At 40.9% G+C, this 19,729-nt stretch overlaps 2 protein-coding genes across 4 annotated transcripts; both read right to left on the bottom strand.

The window, feature by feature from the left end:
• Positions 1–1,685: 1,685 nt before the first annotated feature.
• On the bottom strand, positions 1,686–11,898 carry kif3b (kinesin family member 3B). 3 transcript variants are annotated; one of them, XM_062426713.1, is made up of 9 exons: positions 11,775–11,898; positions 9,497–11,004; positions 9,272–9,373; positions 7,484–7,606; positions 7,028–7,146; positions 6,391–6,507; positions 5,182–5,287; positions 4,726–4,937; positions 1,686–4,579 (listed from the first exon to the last, which is right to left on the bottom strand). In XM_062426713.1, the coding sequence occupies exons 2-9, from the start codon at positions 10,898–10,900 to the stop codon at positions 4,474–4,476; spliced, it is 2,289 nt and encodes a 762-aa protein (XP_062282697.1). In that variant the 5' UTR covers positions 10,901–11,004; positions 11,775–11,898; the 3' UTR covers positions 1,686–4,473. The 3 variants fall into 3 exon arrangements, with proteins under 3 accessions (XP_062282697.1, XP_062282695.1, XP_062282696.1); XM_062426711.1 differs by having other exon boundaries at positions 9,497–11,007; XM_062426712.1 differs by having other exon boundaries at positions 11,689–11,898.
• A 331-nt stretch (positions 11,899–12,229) lies between these two features.
• Positions 12,230–19,411, bottom strand: pofut1 (protein O-fucosyltransferase 1). The gene is made up of 7 exons (XM_062427381.1): positions 19,273–19,411; positions 18,702–18,823; positions 17,147–17,329; positions 16,509–16,621; positions 16,145–16,337; positions 14,538–14,780; positions 12,230–13,379 (listed from the first exon to the last, which is right to left on the bottom strand). Exons 1-7 carry the CDS (start codon positions 19,409–19,411, stop codon positions 13,185–13,187), a joined length of 1,188 nt encoding a protein of 395 aa, XP_062283365.1. The 3' UTR covers positions 12,230–13,184.
• Between the last annotated feature and the right edge of the window lie 318 nt (positions 19,412–19,729).

Raw genomic sequence — 19,729 nt, forward strand, 5'->3', positions numbered from 1 at the left:
GGTTCTATGAAGGACTTAATACTGTATTAGTTGGGTTTGGGAGTTGCATGGCATAGAAAAAGTGTTATTTGCCAATTCATATCTTTATCTTTCTATTTTTGTGTGTTTAAACCATTTGTCTGCAGGGATTGTTCTGTCTTCCGATGCTAGGAGTTTGTATATTTGGGATTGGACGTTTAAGTGATAAATATTGATGTTTTTCTTTATGGCTTCTTTTAACTGGATATACTGGAAGTAGCAATGGTCTAGTTGGTTTGTGTTTTTTTGTATGTGGTGGAAGGTCATGAGCAAACCACCACCTGAGTAACTGGTTGCTCTTGTCACAATCCAGGTTGAGAAAAGACAGTTTATTGATCATAAACATGGCGTTAGAGTGATACTGTTAGTACTGTTGTTTTTAAGGATTTATCTATAAATGGGAGACTTTTGATGCTCAGCTCTTGAACTAAACAATTATCGATTTCTAGCCAAGTTGGATTGGTGTTATTTGTCCAATGGTGGATGTATAATAAACTGATGTATTGGTATGCGATACCCAGTATCACTCAGTACTGAAATAAATCGATACCAAGTAGTATCAAAATGTCTCTCGTCAAACGACACCTGCAATTGATCTTTTTAGCACCCAGAGTTAGAAAATATGACTATTTGTATGGACTTGCAAATCAAACAATACCTAGCTCTAATCGTGGGTCATGTAGACGCCAGGTTTGGACAAAGAACAATGTGTAAAATAAAAAAAGACTGTGGTTCTGCTGCATCAAATTTGGACCTTTAAAAAAACAACTTTAAAACAATGTTATAGAAGTGCAATGCTAAATCGGTTTAATGTCCTGTAAGACTGGTAGTGATGGTGTCATACATCATTAAACACCCTTTTAAATAACCCCCCAAAAGAGAAAGAACACATTACCACTGTGTAATCAGTGAACTGTCTTTAATAATCAAAAGAAACTAAACAAGTAAAAGACATATCCAGCCGTAGACAGAAGTGCACCAGCATAATCGTCATTTGGCTACGAAAACAATACCAGCACATAAAAGGTTGGTCATTAAAAGTCTTCCATGTGGAGTTTGAATCCAGTGATGAAGCTGTGGGATACAGATGCAAAGGTATTCAGTTAAATTAAGACATTCACATTTTGCTCACCGAAGTTCCTATGACTGATGAATACTCAACCAAAAGTATTTACTTAAGCGTGCTAAAAAATCATCATGCGACGGCTATAACAGCATTTGCAATGTTAGTTACGACAATCAGGCCTTATCCTAAAGATTATGTTTTTTTGTTTTGTTTATGAGGTTAAAATGTACAGTGAACGTGTTAAATACTCGACCGTGACGATCGATCTCTACGAAATGTCTTTATGCCTTTTCCAACAATCGACGCCGGGTGACAGCTGAGCTTTCGTCTTTTCCGAGTGAAGAACTTAAAGACTAACGCGTTTTTTTAAAGTGTATAAAAACAAAGAAAATAAAACCTTGTACCTTGCTGAATACAAAAAGAGGACACGTATAGTACATGTACGATGCAAAAAAATAAAATTTCAACGTTAAATTACAAAGCTCAAAAAAATAAAACCATATTCTATTTTTTAAAAAGAAAAACTGAATAGAAAAATTATATCTACATCTGTATATAAAAATGAAAGATTATAATAAGTTAATTTTTTCAATATGGAAACCCATTTTTCCTTGTTTTTTTTTCTTACATCTGCAAAAGTGACTGAGGATTGCCTATCAACAAGTCTATGTTCATTGTTACATATCTTAATACATATGCAGGCTTGGGTCAAACAGCAGTTGAGATCCCTTTAGTTAGACTATGTTAATGTTCTGTTTGAGTGACGCAGGCTTGATTTAAATGGACGCCATCTACTGCACGCATCACTGAGTATCGAGGAGGATTTCGTCTTGCCGTTTGAGCCAGGCTTGTTGAAATGTCACAGCGGGTTATGTAGAACCCTTACACAGTAGCAGCGAGTGGACAGTACACCCCCTCACAGTTAGAGTACGGGGAAAAGAGAGCAGCAGAGAGGCAGGCTTAACTAGGAAGGTTTAAAACTGCATATTATTCATATGTAGGCATTACAAATGGAATTCTTTGTGTATCTGGATCCATTTATTTTGTTTCGTGGAACAGGCTCGGTACTTGTCAAGAGCTCGGCACTCCCCCCTGGGGTTTTTGAATGTTCTGTTAGACCAATAGGTTCATTCCAAGGGCCACACTGACCAATAAAACGGTAGATGAGGTAAAGTAAAACAGAAGGCGGAAGCGCACCTGGCTCTCAACCAGACACCTGTGGGTGGTTGAATGCTGTGTCCAAATGCTCTGCCTCTCCGTCTAATAATCATGCCTGCTGCTAGAATGAATGAAGTCGATGAAGTGATGAAAAAATACACGTGTGAGCACTTCAAACGAAGGAGCAGAGATTAAAGACACAGGTTAAGGCACCTTGGAACCCTGATGAATCTGAGGCACATATACCAGGATGGTAACTTTGGAGTGACCCAGGGTTGTGGTAAAGCGTCGACCTCGAGCTAAGGAGATCTGGTGTCTTTGATTTTCAATGTCGTGCGACCTAGAGTGTGTCCCTGCGTAAAAAGGTGTCGAGCTCTCTCCTGCCATTCCCCGCCTCTGTCTCGTGCGCGCCCTGGGAAGAACAGCATCTACTGATTACAGCAACTTGTGGCCGAGGCCGTGGGTACTTTTTACTTTCTGGTCTGTGCGTTTACAATCATTCAGTTAGTTAAAGGAATAGTTTGACTTTTTGGGAAATGTGCTTGGGAAATGTATTCCCCGAGATGAGGATAGATTTGAAGATTGATACCGCTCTCATGTCTGTACAGTAAATGGAAGCTTTGGTCAACAGATTAGCTTAGCTTAGCATAAAGACTGGAAATGAGGGGAAACAGCTAGCCTGGCTCTGTCTATCAGCTAATGAATTGCATCTTGTTTCTTGCATATGTTCACAAACAGAAATGGTAAAAATTACCCCAAATTAGTGTTTTGGGGGGTGTTATGTTCTGGAACTCTTTCTTGGCGAGGAGCAGTGACTTCCTGGAGTCTAGTCGTTGCTATGACGTTACCGGGCAACCAGTGGAAACTGCTTGCATAATCAAATCACCTCTAGCTTCACTGGAGAATCAATCTCTAACAACATCTAAGGCGAAGGTCACGTGACCAATATGGGACAGCTGAGGGGGCCAGTATTTTTCTTTTATTTGAACTTCAGGCAGCCCTTCTAGCTTGTCTACTTGTACTGTAGAAGGTAAACAGTGAAGTAGCATAACATAAATGTGCAAAGAGAAAAAACACCCAATAAAGTTTACAGTAAATCAAATGTTAAAAGGCACATTTATGGATTCTTTCAATATGAATTTAGCCTACTTTCCAAGTTCTGTATTACACTTTTATTATGACGGATTTCCCCCCACAAATTCTTTGATGTGTCAGCAGAAGTTTTCAGAATGTCTGAAGAAATATCTGATAATGGAAAGGGCACAGCTCAGTGTATTAAATAGAAAACAAATGCCTTTTTTTAAGAATCAATTTCTACTGAAGTGTATTCATTTAAATATTTTTGGAAAAGTGTGATCCATTAGATAGCATAACTGGCAGCAGATTAGCTCGCTAGCTGTAGTATTGCTAGGCTACTGCCATCGGTCATGTGACACTTCCCTCACAGCAGTTAGTCGAGAGTCTCCCTAAGCTTCATATCTACTGTACAGACACATGCGTATTATTGTCTCATCCAGCTCTTGCCAAGAAGGCCAATGAGCATATTTCCACTAAATGTTGAACTATTCCTTTAAGATACACAAACATACACACACATTCAGGGAATTTCAGTTCCCCAACCACAGGAAGAAAAACAGCGCAGCACGACATAAATCGTTACGTTCAATATTCAGAAACACACTCACACACACACACACACACACACACACACACACACACACACACACACACACACACACACACACAGCCTGTAGAGTCCCCACCGTTTTCACACTTACAGTAAGACGGAGGACTATCGACACTCAGCACAGATGTGGGAACATATGAAGTGCATTGGGGGGATACTGCAGTCCATCAACAGGTGATCTGACCCCACCTTCATTTTTTTTTCTTCTGTACATTAAGAACATTGTGAAATAACATGTAAGACATCGCTGTGGAGGAAGGTAACAGCAGTGCAGAGTGATGTGAGGCTTCGGGTCATGCGTGGCTGCTGTCCTGTGTGTTGTACTAAGTCACACTCAGGGATTAAAAAGCTCATATTTAACATTTAATAGTGGTGTGGTTACAGTTATAAAGTTCAAACCTACGAAGCAGCATTAAAGTCTTTAAAGTTTGCTCTATCCAAGAGATTCTGCCGGCTCGGACCAAATGAACCCCCTCCCCCCGTCCTCTCTAAGGTTCAGTCCCAAAAGTGGAAATGTGTGCAGCAGAGAGGTCAGTGGAAGCTGTCATTTAGGCACCAGGCCGCGGGATTGTGGGTAAACAGGGGATCCTGGACTGGCGGGGCTGAACGGAGAGGTCGGGGTGCTCGACTTCTTGCCTGTTCTTGGTCGACTGAGTGACAGAAGGCAACGAGATGTCATTAAATGCATTGTGTGATTGACAGCTGAACATAAGTTTCCTGTCTAACCAATTAAGAATGAGTATAAGTGAAGTCTGAAGCTGGAGTAGAGCTACAGCTGACAGTAGTTTTGACTCACCCAGACTTTGGTTTCTTGAGGCTGCTGCTGGCGCTTGCTGGCGGGGTCGGTCCCAAGCTGCTGTGAAAGCCCGAGGCGTCTACCTGGATCTCGTCCTCGTCCCTGAGAGCGTCCTCCAGAGCTGCCGCCACCTTTGGGGCGATAACGGGCTCCTGATACTCTTTGGTGGTCCGAGCCGGCAGGTCCATGTCCAGCATCAGGATGTTTTCAGCCTGGAGAAAACGGGACGAGAGACAAATGAGTTAATATAGGTATCTTTCTTGTGTACAAAATAAAAGTTAACGAACGCTTTCAAAAGGCTGAGAAGTAGCATATAAAATGTTAACTGGGAAAATCATCATCAGTGAAACAGGAAGAAGATGAAGAATGCAAAAGCCTGTTTGTGGTGTTTACTGTTCACGTTTCTATGAGTGAAAACATGAATGAAGAGGAAGGTGAGGAAGACGTGCGGCTTACTTTGTATCTCATGTCAGGTCTGATCATCATGGCCATGCGAGCGTGTTGACTGAGAGGTCTCCTGTAGCCCACTGCAGACAGAGGCCTGGTCATCATCTGATGGTCACTGAAACACACACACACACACACTGAGAGTGAGACAGTGTGTATTGTGGGGAAACACCTGTCTTGTCTAACTGCAGTACTAACTGAACCTGAGATCCTAAAGATTGGAATCTGGAATGCTGATCTGATCTTATTATAATAGATCTGTATCATGCTTTATTCACTATGCTCCACTCTGTTTTATCCATCTCAGCCTGCTAGTATTTCAAAGCTGCAAATCCTGTAAATGGAATGAAACAGTATAATAAAAAAGCATCAGTGTTCTTTACATTCATACTATTACATATATTGAAAAGTTTTCTTTTCTATTAAAAGACTGCTCAGTGACTGAATATGTTAAACATTGCTCAGGTTCATGATATAAAGATTTATAGTAATCATAATTACCTAAAAAAGCAGAAATTCCAATCAAGGAATTTTATCAAAAACATTTTCTGGCTGAGTCAACATGGAGTCCTCAACAGCTCCAACTCACACTGTATTCAAAGCTAAAACGTAGCTTTTAATCATCCAATCAAATCAAAGAACTTAGATCTTAATGTTTCCAACACAACTTCCATACTCAAGTTTCCAGTCAGTTAACAGTCTGTACTGAGTGTTGTACTAACAACTGACATTCATTTATAATCAAAAATGTTCATAAAACTTGTAAAAGACAGAAATTAAACTGCTTCTACATAACAGGACATACTGTTACTGTAAACATGTCACTGGAATGCAGCTATAATTAATAGTTTAGTAACACTTTATTTTTCCCCCCCTGATATGTCAAAACGTCTGTAGTGAAAAATAAATGTAGATTTCAAGGTAACTGATCCCTCAGAATGAATAATTGGATTTGGTGCTGAATACTCAAATGATACATATGTTTACATCTGTAAACACTGAATGTACTGTGCATCGCCTGCTGTGGTACAAACTATTTCAATGGCAGAAAACAGTGCAGGTTTGAACCTCCTGCTGATCCTCATCTTTTAAACATTAAACAGAATTGATCATACAAGCTGTTCACTTTAACACAACATCTGTTCTCAAACTGGAGCATTAAATCTATTAAACTAGAGGAGGAATGCATAAATGTGCTATAAATATTGGGTCACTTACTCCTCTATACGTGTGATTGGCTTCATCTTCCAGTATTCATCCTCCTCATCGAAGAAAGCTCTGTTGACTATTTTGTTCTTCTCCTCTGAGGGGATGAAGTTCTCAATGATCAGATGCCTGAAAGACAAACAGACGGGTCATCAAACTAACAGCACAAGCAGAGAAATGGACAGAAGAGACTAAATGAATATAAACACATAGACAGTCTAGTGTCTCTTTCCCTACACAATACCTCATTAACAATCTGATCACCTTAGAACAGATGTTTCACTATATTCTTACATTTTAGAGACCAAACTGTTAATTGATTAACTTAGAAAGTCATTTGCAGATGAATTAAAAATGAAACTTATCGTTGGGTGCAGCTCAATCTAAACTTGATCCCAAGAAAATAAAAATAGATCCAGAAAATCATGCCCATAATTTAAGCATCGTGTTATCATATAAAATCAAGCGTGTGCTCATAATGCACACACATACTTTTCATAGCCAATTATTGCACAGACTGTTAAAGTCAGTGTGACATCAGCTGTAGTTTGGAGGTGATCATTAGTATCCTCCAGACTGTGTTCCTAACTGACAGTTAGAATGGATGTGTCTCTGGCAAGCCAGCGGTGTTAGAAGCAGAGCTCCGTACTTGAGTTTGAGGTCCCTGGTGAGCTCATTCTGGGTCTGTTCCAGCTCCTGGCGCTCGTTGATGTGTGCCTCCTGGATGTCGTGGATTTCTGCCTTCACTGCCTGCAGCTTGGCAAACAGCTAGAGGACAGAGAAGGAGAGAGGAGAACCAGGAGAACATGATGATAAGGTCTCAGGTACACTTCGCTGTCAGGAATAATAGACTTTTCCAGTAATGTAACCTGAATTGAAATAACCTGACCTACTTACTGTATTGAACAATTCATCACCAGACACAAAAAGCATTAGAAGTGCTGTCACTCAGACTTTTTCCAGTACAACAGTCCTACCTATGTACCTATGCTTTTACAGGATCACATGCATATTTATGATGGCATGTGCTCAGAATATGTCCATTGTGTGTACAGCGTTGTTTGAATGGGGGGACAGGAAAGACGGCCGAGGTCGGAGCCGTTACCTTTTTCAGTTTCTTGGTCTTGATGTCGACCTCCTGCTGGAGAGAACTGTAGGTCTCCTTCAGCTCCAGAGTCTCCTCGTCCCGGCACTCCATCTGCTGCTGCATCTCTCGCTCCCTCCGTTTCTGGGAACGCACACAAACGCATCCTTTCAGAACTTCACACCGCAATGCTCTGATTGTAAACCGGGCTAAACAAATTGAGCCACGAGGTCGGTCAAGTAAAGGACAGAGTACAGAAAATCAGTCATAACAAGTACTAGGATGTGAAATGGAGGTTGTGTAATATTGGCTGATAAAGAATATGGATGGGAAATTGCTTTAAACCAACAGATAAATGCTTGGATGATAGCTGTGCTGCTGATTACAAAATCACAGAAATCAAAGACTGAATCTAATGATCACAGTGTTGAACAAAATCATGTGAAAAGTTACTGTGGGGAACATTTTTGTAGATTTTCAGGTCAAACATAACTGCTGACTATAACCAACAGTGCTGGTATTTACATAAGACACAAGAAAGGTTGTGGTGGAGAAGAGAACAAGAATTAACCCATAATCTACAGAAATGGATTAATATTAGAAATGTGTGTGTGCTGCACTGTTTTCATTTGGCTCTGGTGTTCTGGGACTAAAACAAGTGTAACAGTTCACGTACTCATTCCAAACTGTTCAGTACAGGACGTTTCCTGACCCAAACAATTACTGTCAAATGAGTTTCATAACCCTATTACTCGGACTTGCGGAACAATAATTCTAGGGCTTGAGTTCCACCTGTAACATTTAGCTGTAGCATGCAGGAACCAATTAACCTGCTCATGTACTGTCACTATCATTTCTATTATCATTATTAAAATATGTGCCATCATCTCTGTATTTAAACAATATTATGACTCATCAGTCCCACTGCTCCCTTCTCTGTTCTGAATGGCTCGAGTGAAGCTCTTCAGAACAACGTTAACCCTTGCATACTGTTTGGGTCAAATGTGACCCCTGTTGTGATTTGACCCGTATCTGTTGACATGTCTTTTAGTTAATGAATAGTAGTTATGAGGATTTCTTTTTATGATGTAGCAGTGAAGACTGATGGCTCTAATGGTTATACAATAAACCCCACCGTTCCATAAAGTTCTTTTTCACTTAATATATGTATATAATATAAATATAAAATATATTTCAATCATTATTGCTATGTTATATTTTCATGTCTTAGGTAAAATAGGACATGATATTGGTGTTTTTCCTCCAAAAATCAGTGGCGTCAAAGCTAAAAAAATACACTCTCTCTGCTCTCTGAAACATGAATCAAGGTTTAGTCACACATTTATGGATCAGTCAGATCAGCTAATGATGCTTTCTAAACAGACCTGTGATTCAAAATCTGGTATAGACACTTTTTATGAGGGGATTCAGGTCAAAACTGACCCAGAACATACTGCAAGTGTGTAGAATATGACCAGTATGTGAGGGTTAAACACACAGATCGGCAGAAAACAGCTGTCAGCAGGCGTCCTGGCTGATGCAAGTTTTTTACTAGTTTTGGCCAATGAGCTACTGATTTTTGCATTTTTCAAAATAAAAGGATCAAAATATTATTTTTTTTTTTTTTTGCTGTTCTGAAATCGTACTGAACTGTGACCCAAATTCCATGTCAATTTGAGGGGTTTTGTGTATAAAATATCAGATGTCTCCATTGAAAACAAATATCATGTAAGCTTTGATCACATTTTTCTCACCTGTGACCTCCAGTTTCTACACTTTTTTCAGCACAGTTTTAATTTGATATTATACCTGCTCAGCGATTTCCTGCCTCCTTATCTCCAACATCTTCTGTTGCTCATTGGTGTGATCCACAATGTTCTTGCCCCCTACCAGCAGCTTGCTCTCCATTGCCTGGGGGAAAAAATAGGATGAAACCAATTTAAAATCAGTGCTTTCCACCAGCTGGGTTGGATAAAAATTCCAAGAATTAGACCAGGAGCACATGGCAGGGCACACGCAAGAAAGTCAACTTACCTTAACTTTAGCTGTGAGCATCTCTCCAGCCTCCCGCTCCCTCTTCAGATCCTCCATCTTCCTCTCCTTCTCCTTCAGCAGCCGAACTTTCTCCTCGGCCACCAAACTGTGATCCTCCATGATGGCCCTCCTCTCCCTCTCCAGCTTCTCCTGCTGCTCCCGCCAGTAATTCTCTTTGTCCTCCCCTTCCTCATCGTCATCCTCCGTTTCTCCTTCTTCCAGGTCTTCGCCGTCGCTCCCTTCACCGCCCCTCCTCCTCTGCCTCCTCTTCTTCTTTTTCCCAGAGCGCTTTTCCAGCTGCTCCTTCAGCCTGGCGATCTCCTCCTGGAACTCCCTGAGAAGGGCGTCTTTGGGGTCCTCGTTGATGCGTGGTTTGTTCTTGATGTTCTTGGCCCGGTTGGAGTAGCGCAGTGTGGTTAGGGTCTCCTCCACGTTGTAGGAGGCCGGGCCGATGTTGGCGACCATGACGGTGCGGGCGTTGCCTCCCAGAGAGTCCTGCAGCAGACGGGTGAGTTTGGAGTCTCGGTAGGGGATGTGGCTGCTTCTGCCGTCCACCAGAGCCGAGATGACATTTCCCAAAGCAGAAAGCGACAGATTGATCTTCGTGGCTTCTTTAAGCCTCTCACCCTGAGCACCGGTCTTGGTCTGCCTTTCACTACCAGCTAAATCGACCAGGTTCAGCTTGCCTACCCTAATGTGGTTCTCTCCATCCACACCCAACTCACTGCACTCAACAGTGATGACAAAAATGGCGTGAGAACGAGAGCTGTGTTCGTTCATGTTGGTGGAGCCCACAGAACGGTTCTGGTTGCCCACGTTCATGACGTGTTCGATCTCCCGCACGCTCTTGGTGACGAACGACGAAAGGTCTTTAACGTACACACCCGTATCAGGCCTCTCCCTGAGCTCCAGACGATGCGCCTGGTCCTTGGAGAGCAAGTCCCTGATCTCCTCTTGGTAAATTTCTAGATACGACGCTCTGACCAGATACTGCTGATTCTGGGAGCGTGAAATGTGAGTGAAGACATGCTCAAAGGAGTTGGGGATCACTCCTCTCCTCTCCGGATCGTTTCTAACACCCTCCATAGTGTAGGTTTTCCCCGTACCCGTCTGTCCGTAGGCGAAAATGGTCCCATTGAACCCCAGAAGAACTGAATCCACCAGAGGCCTGAAGGTTTCATCATACAGATCTATTTGTTTAGAGTTCGAGTCATAGACTGAGTCAAAAGTGAAGATTTTGGGGTGATCATTGGCAGAAGCCTCCCTGGGGTTCCTGACAAGTATTTGGCCTAGTTTAACATCGACAGAGACCATCCTCTCAAACTTGGCTGCCCGCTCTTTCTCATTCATGGGGCGACAACGGACCACCACCTTGACTGCCTCGGAGCTCTTGCTCTTGGACATGTTTCAAAGCAGCTGCCAACCCACACGGCTCAGCACTTTGTATTCTCTGTCTTCCAAGTGGAGCTTCAGGAACAGTTCGCAGGCAAAAATGCCCTCATCAGAACCTACTGGGAAAAAAACATAAAATGATTGATTAGTAAAAAACCTGGCAACTGTCATTATAACACATAGCTCACTTTGATGGTTAATGCATTACATACAGTCTGGGATATTCATTCACATCTAAAACAACACAGAGCTACTGCTAGACATTAAAAATGATACAATCTATCTATCCTGTCACTGGCACCTGTGTGGCAGATCTGCGTCTCCTGCTCTTGTCAATTTCTTGTACGTGGAAACACTGGATGAGCTTAGTAAGACTTTCTAGGATCATATAACACAACACAGCAAACACACACGAGAACTGATAAGGTTCAATTTAGTGGGTCAAAATGAAAAAGCGGCTCACAGTTGGCCAACAGCGGAAATCAGCATTTACACAGTTGTGTAGGTTAGGTAATAAACCGGTCGGGGCTAACTATATTTAACGTTAGCCTGTTATCTGGCAACTACAAACTGCTAGATTATCTAACGTTACTCAACGCTGGACCTTCAGGTGATGAAGTGACAGCTGTATGGAGACTTCTGCCAGCAGCAGCATGTTGATAAAAAGATTGGTCAACTAGCGGCTCGGCTAACCGTCCGTTATCTGGTGCAAAACGCAGCCCGCAACGAGACCACAAGACCCGGCCTAGCAACGGCAAACACACGGGTAACCCAAGCTACAAGTCTGATAGCAGCATTACCTGGCTAACGCGAGTAGCGAGGAGGACACACGTAAATTCACCATGTCGCCGTAGAAAAATGAAAAAAGAACACATAAAAGACTTACCACCGGCGTAATACAAACATAGTTTTACATAAGACACACGGAGACGTCGTTTATAATTAATAAAAGCAGTTGGCTAATCCAAAAAACTCCCAGTCAGCCATTAGCCGCTGCTCATCCCCGCAACGGTCACGGGGTTGCCAGGTTTGAGCACAACCGACCGCAAAAGAGGTACGTGGGAAAACACGTTAACTCAAATAAAAGACTTCATTAAGAGAGAGGTATATACAATTAATAAATACTAACATTTCGTTGCGACTATATACTTAAGTTGTGAGTAAGGATGTGGCTCGCGTACATACATTATAAGCAATATTCATTCAAAGTATTCCCGCATATCTGGCAACCCAGTCTATACGCTTGTCCAGCATAGTTTAGTATATCAGCTGATTCAACTGTACTCACAGCTGAGCTTCCACAGAGGGAGGTAAACAGGCAAGAGTCAGTCGGTTCTTTTGAAAAATTAGTGTGCATCACTTTATTGGTGTAAAATATAATAGGAAAACATTCAACTTAAAAAATACAAATTACAAAAACGCATTCACTGCTTTCACACAAAGGAATACTTTTGACTAGCATTTAATCATCCAGTGCAAATAGTCTCTAGTATCCTCTAAATCATCCCTTGAAACATTTGCATACATTCACTGAGTAACAAATACTGTTCGCAAAACATTCAGTCCAGGGTTCCACACATTATGTCAGTTTTTTGGTCCTGGGTAAATTGAGAGGTGGAAAGACTGTCTGCTTTTTCCTCCCTATAATTAGTATGTACGTGAGGATCGGTTACTGTGCTCTCCTTGGAATGGAGGGCAAAGAGGAAAGGAAAGAACAAGCTGGAGAGAGATGAGGGGAGTGAAAGGAAAGGGAGAGGAAAGGTAGGTAGAGAAAGAGAGGAGGAAAAGGGCAAAAGTGAGAGGGAGAGGGAGAACATGATCGCTGACATTGCAATCAGTCTTTTCCCCTGGTTCACTGAGGTCAACCAGGGAGGTGTTGCTGACATGGCTGCAGCTAGAGAATATGACTGCAGCTGAAGGAAATGATTATGCTTCCCTGTTGGAAAGGAAAGTTGGTTTCAGTTATGGTGAACAACAATCAGGTAGGAAAAAGAAGGAACATATAAAATACTTTTAATGTTGATAGAGTTTCAAGAAGGGAGCAGACAAAAATAAAGTGTTTCTTGGTAGCAGCAGCGTTATAACATTGAGGAACATCATCACTACAGACCTGCTATATCCTCTCCAATGAGCTCTGTTTCACAGATTCAAACCCATTTTAAAATTGGACCAGCCTGCGCCTTAATTTAACCATCACGTCACATATGGTGTTCTCTGCTTTCCACGTCTGCTTTTCTCGGCTCCTCATGACAGTCATGCAGCAGCAGTAGCATCCAGAGGGGTGACCGTGTGACATTCAGAGTTCTTCTTTGTCATTTACTTTCCCGGGCTTGTCCATGCCAAAAAAGGAGGATGGGAGCCGTTGGACGTCCCGCTCCCTCTTCACAAATGCGGAGAAGGAGGAGACGCAGTTGCCGATGAAGTGGTCGGCCCGGCCTAATATATACAGGTCCATTTGGGCTGAGTCGGGTTGGAGGCTGATCACTTTTACCTGTAAAATAAACAACCAGGGTGGGAAATATAATATTTTAACAAATGAGAAGGTGTATTCCTCTGCTATTGTACTTCAATCCATGACAATGGACATGACAATTCTAAAGATGGCTGGTGTGGAAAACACTAATTTCCATATCAGACATATTCCATGTGCTACATCAGGGGTGTCAAACTCATTTTAGTTCAAGGGCCACATATAGGCCAATTAGATCTCAAGTGGGCTGGACCAGTAAAACCATTACATAATAACCTACAAATAATATAATATTTATATATGATAACTTTACTATAATAAACCATATTTTTTACTTAAGAAAAATAAGTGAGAATTCAACAATATTATGTCTGTTTTTTCAGATTATTTTGCACAGAAGCTTCTTAATTGACAACATTTAGCATAATGTTCAGTATATGAATGGTTTAAATATGACTACTATATGTATTCAGTGTTTTTTCAGAGAATTGTAATTCTGGTCAGGGTGTAAAAATATTGTGTATATATTGGGTCTCTGAGCCCCAGGGCTCCTTTGTAAAAGAGATTTTAGTATCTCAATGGGACTTCGCCTGGTTAAATAAAGGATAAATAAAAATAAAAATAAAATGTACTAATATCTTTAGATGGCGATATTTTAAGTGTGGATGGAGCAACTAGAATGTTAGTTTAGCTCTAATTGGTCTGAATTCCATTACAAAAAAGAATTATTTGAAAAAGTTTAGACTTTTAACAAATCAGCTTGACAATGTATTTATTTCAGCATCTGTTTACTGCAAATATATCATATTTATTTATTTTGCCTTTACTCAGGCTTCAGTAACATCACTAGACTGTTTGGGGACTAGTCGGTGCCTGCTGTTGCTCGCTGGCTGTTTCAGGCAAATAAATACAAAAAGACCATGTGGGGAAATTCTTACAAGTAATGTGAATACATGGAAATGATCATACAGTCATGCAAGGTGTTTGGTGTGTTTTCTGCATTGCTACGTTTCCTCCAGCAGCCCTGTTTCTCAAGAGTTCATGCTCAACAGTTGCCTTGGTAGCTGGATTACTCAATCTGGCTGAGTTAACTTGTGTGGAGGTGTAATATACCCCCTTAAAGCTTAAGTATCTTATTACTTTCTCTTGAATGCAATACGAGAGGCCAGACAAACCCACCTTGCCCTTGAATAGCTTTTCAATATCCCTGCTGTGGGACTCAGAGTCGGTGGCGATGTAGATGGAGCGGGCCGAAGTCTTCTTCACCCACAGCTTGACGGCCCTGCGGATTTCGGAAAGGTCGGGGAGGCACATGGTCATGGTGAGGGGCAGTGTTGTTTGGCGGTTGTAGCCGACGCACTGAGGAGAGGCCATGAAGTGAGGGCCTGCGTCACCACTCTTTAGTAATTTGCAGGCATTTTGCTGTAAGGGTAGATTAGACAAGGAGAGTTTAAACACAATGCAACATATATATGTTAAAAAAAAAACATATAAACATAAAGCAGACTTTAAGGTTTGTGGTAGTAAATAGATCAGTGCTTATTAAATTGACTGCAGTATTTTAAAGTCAGTTCTTTGACAGACAGGAAGTCAGTGTGAAGACCCGAGAAGTGCAGTGATGTGATCTGTACTCTCCTGGTCTTAGTGAGGACTTGAGCAGCAGCTGTCTGATTGACTCTTTAGAGAGACCTGTAAAGACTCTGTCACAGTAGTCAAGTGGGCTAAAGATAAACACATGGACAAGTGTTTCTAAATCCTGCTGAGATGTAAGTCCTTTAATCCTCAATATATTCTTAAGGTGATAGTAGGTTCATTTTATGATCGTCTTAATGTGGCTATTCAAATTTAGGCCTGAGATTATTACTACACCAAAATTTCTAGTGTGATTTGTGGTTTTAATGTTTGCAATCCCATAAAAAGACCAAAACCAACTATGAAGTAGGCCTGTGACGATAACTACTTTTGTCAGACGATATATTGTCCCAGAAATAATCACGATAAACAATATTATTGTCATTTGAAGATCATTTTCTACCACTGATATAATGATAATACAATAGCATAATAATGTAAAGGGGGGTGGAGGGGTGGGATTGGAGAGTGGTTGCTTCACTTCAGTAAAAACACAGACTGTCATTATGGTTGGGGACAGAGTTATTTACCTGTAATTCTTCTGCAGTCTCCACTCGTACTCGACGTACACAGTGAGGAATGGAGGACACTACTCACTTAGCCAATGTGACATGAATAGTCTCTTAGCTGCTAACGTGAAGTGTGGTTAGATTACCGTTGTAGCTCCAACGCTGTAGTTTTAGATCAGCTGAGTCAGCGCCTCATTTTAAAAAGCATTTAAAGACTCCCCTGTACAGACTGACATTTCTGTAATATTGTATAATTGTTTTTTAATTGTTTAATGTGTCAATTTGATATTTGTTTCATCTATCTATGCTTGACTATGGTTTTTGTTCTGTTTTTAGTTATGATATTCTGTTCATTTTATTTTGCTTAAATAGTGTGTATTGTATTATGTGAAGCACCTTGTAACCTTGGTTTGGAAAGGTGCTATAGAAATAAAAAATATTATTATTAGTAGTAGTGAAAGTTAAAGATTTGTCAGAGCTACATGCTCATGACGCAATGATTTATACTCCACATTATAAAATACAACTGGTCAAACTTGTAGATAATGATTGTGTTTGGTAATATGCAGGAAAGATGGGAGTGTCTGTATTTGAACATATGGATGCATTCATCCATATGTATCCATATGAGCATCACAGACTCACCCAGTCGATGCCGATCCTCAGGTGAATGCCCACATAAGGCCTGGTCAGCAGGGTGGAGATGAGTTCTTCTCCCTCCTTCACCATCTTGTGGGACCACACCATGTAGCGCTGCAGGCCCACGTGTTCCTCTATCACTGGGAACTGTGCGGGAGCTCCGGGCATGGCTAAAACTGGATGCTCAGAGGGAGGGAACCTGTTCCATTAGAGGAAGCATGAGGGAAATCTTCAGAGGAGGCACTACCTTTGTCATAAAAATAAATGTATAATTAATCATCATGTTGAAGGCTTATGAAGTTTAGAACACTGAGCTAAACAACATGGTCTTCTGTTCCTACATGTATGTGACCCTCAAACAGGTACTCACTTCATCATCCACTGAGGCTGATAGTAGGCACTAAAGGAAATACCACCGAACAAGACAGACTCGTCAAATTCCACACCAGCGTAGTTCCAGAATGGACCAAACGGGTTCCCATCCTGAAAGTGAACCAGAACCATGTCACAACAATAAAAAAAGAAGCCTGATCCCTGTGAGCTTGTGGTTCATAACACTATGTAACATCATTTTTGTTCCTGGGTATTAAGTGTTACTTCTTAAGTGCATAGGCTATAATGTGTAAAAGAAATAATAATAAAAAAAAGTCACTGTCCTTGTCACAAAAGCATAGTTTGAAGGGAATAAGTGCTATTTTCTGTACTTTTTAGACACAAGCAATTAGGAAATAACATTTACTACACAGCTACAAATAAATAAGTAAATATTTGTTACACAGTGCAATTGGTGGTCTATCGGCCACCAGATGGCAGCCTTTCACCCTTATTCCTCATCATTTATGTACACACTGAGCAATGCATGCATATTGGCTTTCAAATAAAGCTCACTATACCACATCTTTTAGGAATGTTAGTTGACACATTTGTATCTGAAAGCAGCTTATGTATCAATACAAGCAGATAAACACAATCCGTTGTAGTCCAGGTTCTGCTGCATTGGACACTCACCTTCATGGGGCAGGACTTCTTGTCTGCACTCCGCTGTGCTGCAGTCTCAAAGCAGTAGGCTTTCCTCTGTCCTGTGGGCCAGTGTTTAGGAGCCAGCTTCTCCATGAAGTCCTCCAAACTGACCACACGGTGGTAGGCTGACAAGGGCTCCAGCTGGAAGAACTCACTGTAGGAAACATGGACCTGAATAGAAATAGAATAGAAAAGATTGGAATGAAAATAACTGTCCAATTCAGGTTTTTTTTTATTGGCAAAAAGAGCCAATAATTATATTTTGAACAAGAGTTTTATCCTTTTTCATGGAATATGTTGCAAATAAGAAAAATATAGAATATCATCAGATATACCCATAACCTCTTTATACTCCCCAATTACTGTCTTTCAGAGGCTGTACTGGGCTCAGTTTGAATGTGAAGATTCTTGTATATTATGAAGCTAGAAGACCTAAGAGCCATGTCTTGATAGCTTGTCAGGTAGGGGGCTAAATAATGCTCCAAAGTTAGGCTAAACTTTGGCAAGGAAATACTGGCATAGCCATTTTACAGGGGTCCCTTGAACTCTCACTTCAAAATATCTGAATGAAAAGGGGTTCTATTGGTACCCACAAGTCTCCCCTTTACACAGATGCCCACCTAAGTTAATCGCATACAGTTTTGAGCAAAAACACATGCAGTTATTTGCATGCAGTATAAATGTGCTATTTTCACTACAAAATGGTGTATCTGAATATTTCTGCATACAGTGGATTTTGTCCTCCATCACTTACATTGTAAGTGCATTATGAGGGGATCTTCTAATGGTCAGTATGAATAGGAAGATGGACTACAGCAAGAAAAACAGCTTTCACTGTTAATTTAGTCTCATGAATATTGTTTTAAGAGAAACCTCAAAACTTGTAAACACTTCCTTTAACATATTTATGACTTGGCTGCTGTAACGCTGTTATTTTCCTTTGAGTTTAATGAAGCACTTTATTTCTTGTGTGAAGGAGCGATATCGCAGGTCCTTCCTCCCTGCAGCTGTCAGACTGTACAATCAGCACTGTTCCCAGTAAACCTCAAACCCCCATCCTGGACAATTTGACACACTGCACTTTTAATGTCAAATGTTGTGCAATATAAGTATTTCATGTATAACACCAATTTCAATTCAACTGCGCAATATATATATATATATATATATATATATATATATATATATATATAAAATATACTTTTTTTCTCTTTGTTTCACTTTAATATGTGCATTAACAATATCATCTCTGGTACATTACCAGTCAATACCAATATTACTGTTGTGCTGTAAATGTCACAATTATTATTATTTTTTATTATATACTCTACTATTATTGTTTTTCGTACTTATTTATTGATCATTACTTCTTATGCTGATTCTGATGCTCTTCTATTTTTTTACTGCCCACTTGCTGCTGTATTACTGCAAATTTCCCCATTGTGGGACTAATAAAGGAATATCTTATCTTATTGATGTGTGTGATCATCATACACTGCAGTCAGTGGCAGCTGCTTGGACCTGGCTCACTGACTGTACTTACATTAGTGTAAGGGGGTGTGTGGTGGCGATACACAATCCAGGGAGGGACTGCCAGGGTTCGGTTCAACATCTTCGCAAAGGCCAAAGATCCCAAGAAGTGGTCTGCCTGGTTTCCGAAGCGACCTGAACAACAACAGAAGGCAACAGGCACTTTTGAGTAAAGATTACACTCCTACTTATAACCAATCAATGAGAACTTGCGTGAATGGCGGGAATTTGAGATAAAGAGTAACGAGTGACTTGCTAACAGTGTAGCATATAGCTTAAGCTATTACACTTTTATTATTAACCCCAGTTGCTTCTAAACTCCACTAGCTGCTAGCTTCTGTTGCTTCTCCTCTAGCGTGAGTTTTCAAGTATTCTCTAAGTTTTTATTAGTATTGACGAAAGCGTTTTCACTGCCGAATATAACATGCTGTCAGACAGGTCTTAACTCAAGAACAGACAATATGAACCACGTATGAATATAAAACAGCACTCTCTACTAATGAACGAGTGAAAGTTTGGAGTCGCTAGCTCTGCTCTCTTCATACGACACAATGTGAAGCGTTCATGTCGGTAGGTTCATTTACCCATACACGGGCAGTACAACACGTAGCCATTCTCGTCCCACTTCAGCTCCCCTGCAAAAGTCCGACAAGTTTGTAGCAGAAGAGTTGAGAGTAAACATGTCAGTGTGAGAGAGGGGACGGTTTGTTGTTTAGCCGCCATTGTGGTTCATGTGACATCAGCATGAACCGGCTTTCCGCCCGTGTCCTTCTTCTTCTTCCCCTCTAGAAGACATGAAGCCCGCGTTTACACCGTCTACCTCCGCCTGCAGTGCTGGAGGTATGTGCTCGCTGCTTTGTGGATGTAACATTAGAAGTCACATTCATTCCCTTTCTTTATCAAAACTTTAAATATTTTGTCGTTTAAAGAACACTAAAGCTTACTTAATATTATTTATTCAACTTTTACTACTGGCTTTTACTATTTCCAAAGCTGTGTACTTGCTCTTGTTGTAATGTGTCTTTAAGCTCCATTACAAGC

This window comes from Scomber scombrus, chromosome 10 (genome assembly GCF_963691925.1).
Source record: "Scomber scombrus chromosome 10, fScoSco1.1, whole genome shotgun sequence".
In the NCBI taxonomy this organism is placed as follows: domain Eukaryota; kingdom Metazoa; phylum Chordata; class Actinopteri; order Scombriformes; family Scombridae; genus Scomber; species Scomber scombrus.

Coding starts and splice junctions, on each gene's coding strand:
- kif3b (XM_062426713.1), bottom strand. CDS start 10,900: ATGTCCAAGAGCAAGAGCTCCGAGGCAGTCAAGGTGGTGGTCCGTTGT. Junction 6,508..7,027: donor ACCAGGGACCTCAAACTCAA/GTACGGAGCTCT, acceptor TTTGTCTTTCAG/GCATCTGATCATTGAGAACT. Junction 5,288..6,390: donor CCAATCACACGTATAGAGGA/GTAAGTGACCCA, acceptor TGTGTGTTTCAG/TGACCATCAGATGATGACCA.
- pofut1 (XM_062427381.1), bottom strand. CDS start 19,411: ATGGCGGCTAAACAACAAACCGTCCCCTCTCTCACACTGACATGTTTA. Junction 18,824..19,272: donor GTTGTACTGCCCGTGTATGG/GTAAATGAACCT, acceptor GTTGTTGTTCAG/GTCGCTTCGGAAACCAGGCA. Junction 16,622..17,146: donor AGAAGTCCTGCCCCATGAAG/GTGAGTGTCCAA, acceptor GTTCACTTTCAG/GATGGGAACCCGTTTGGTCC.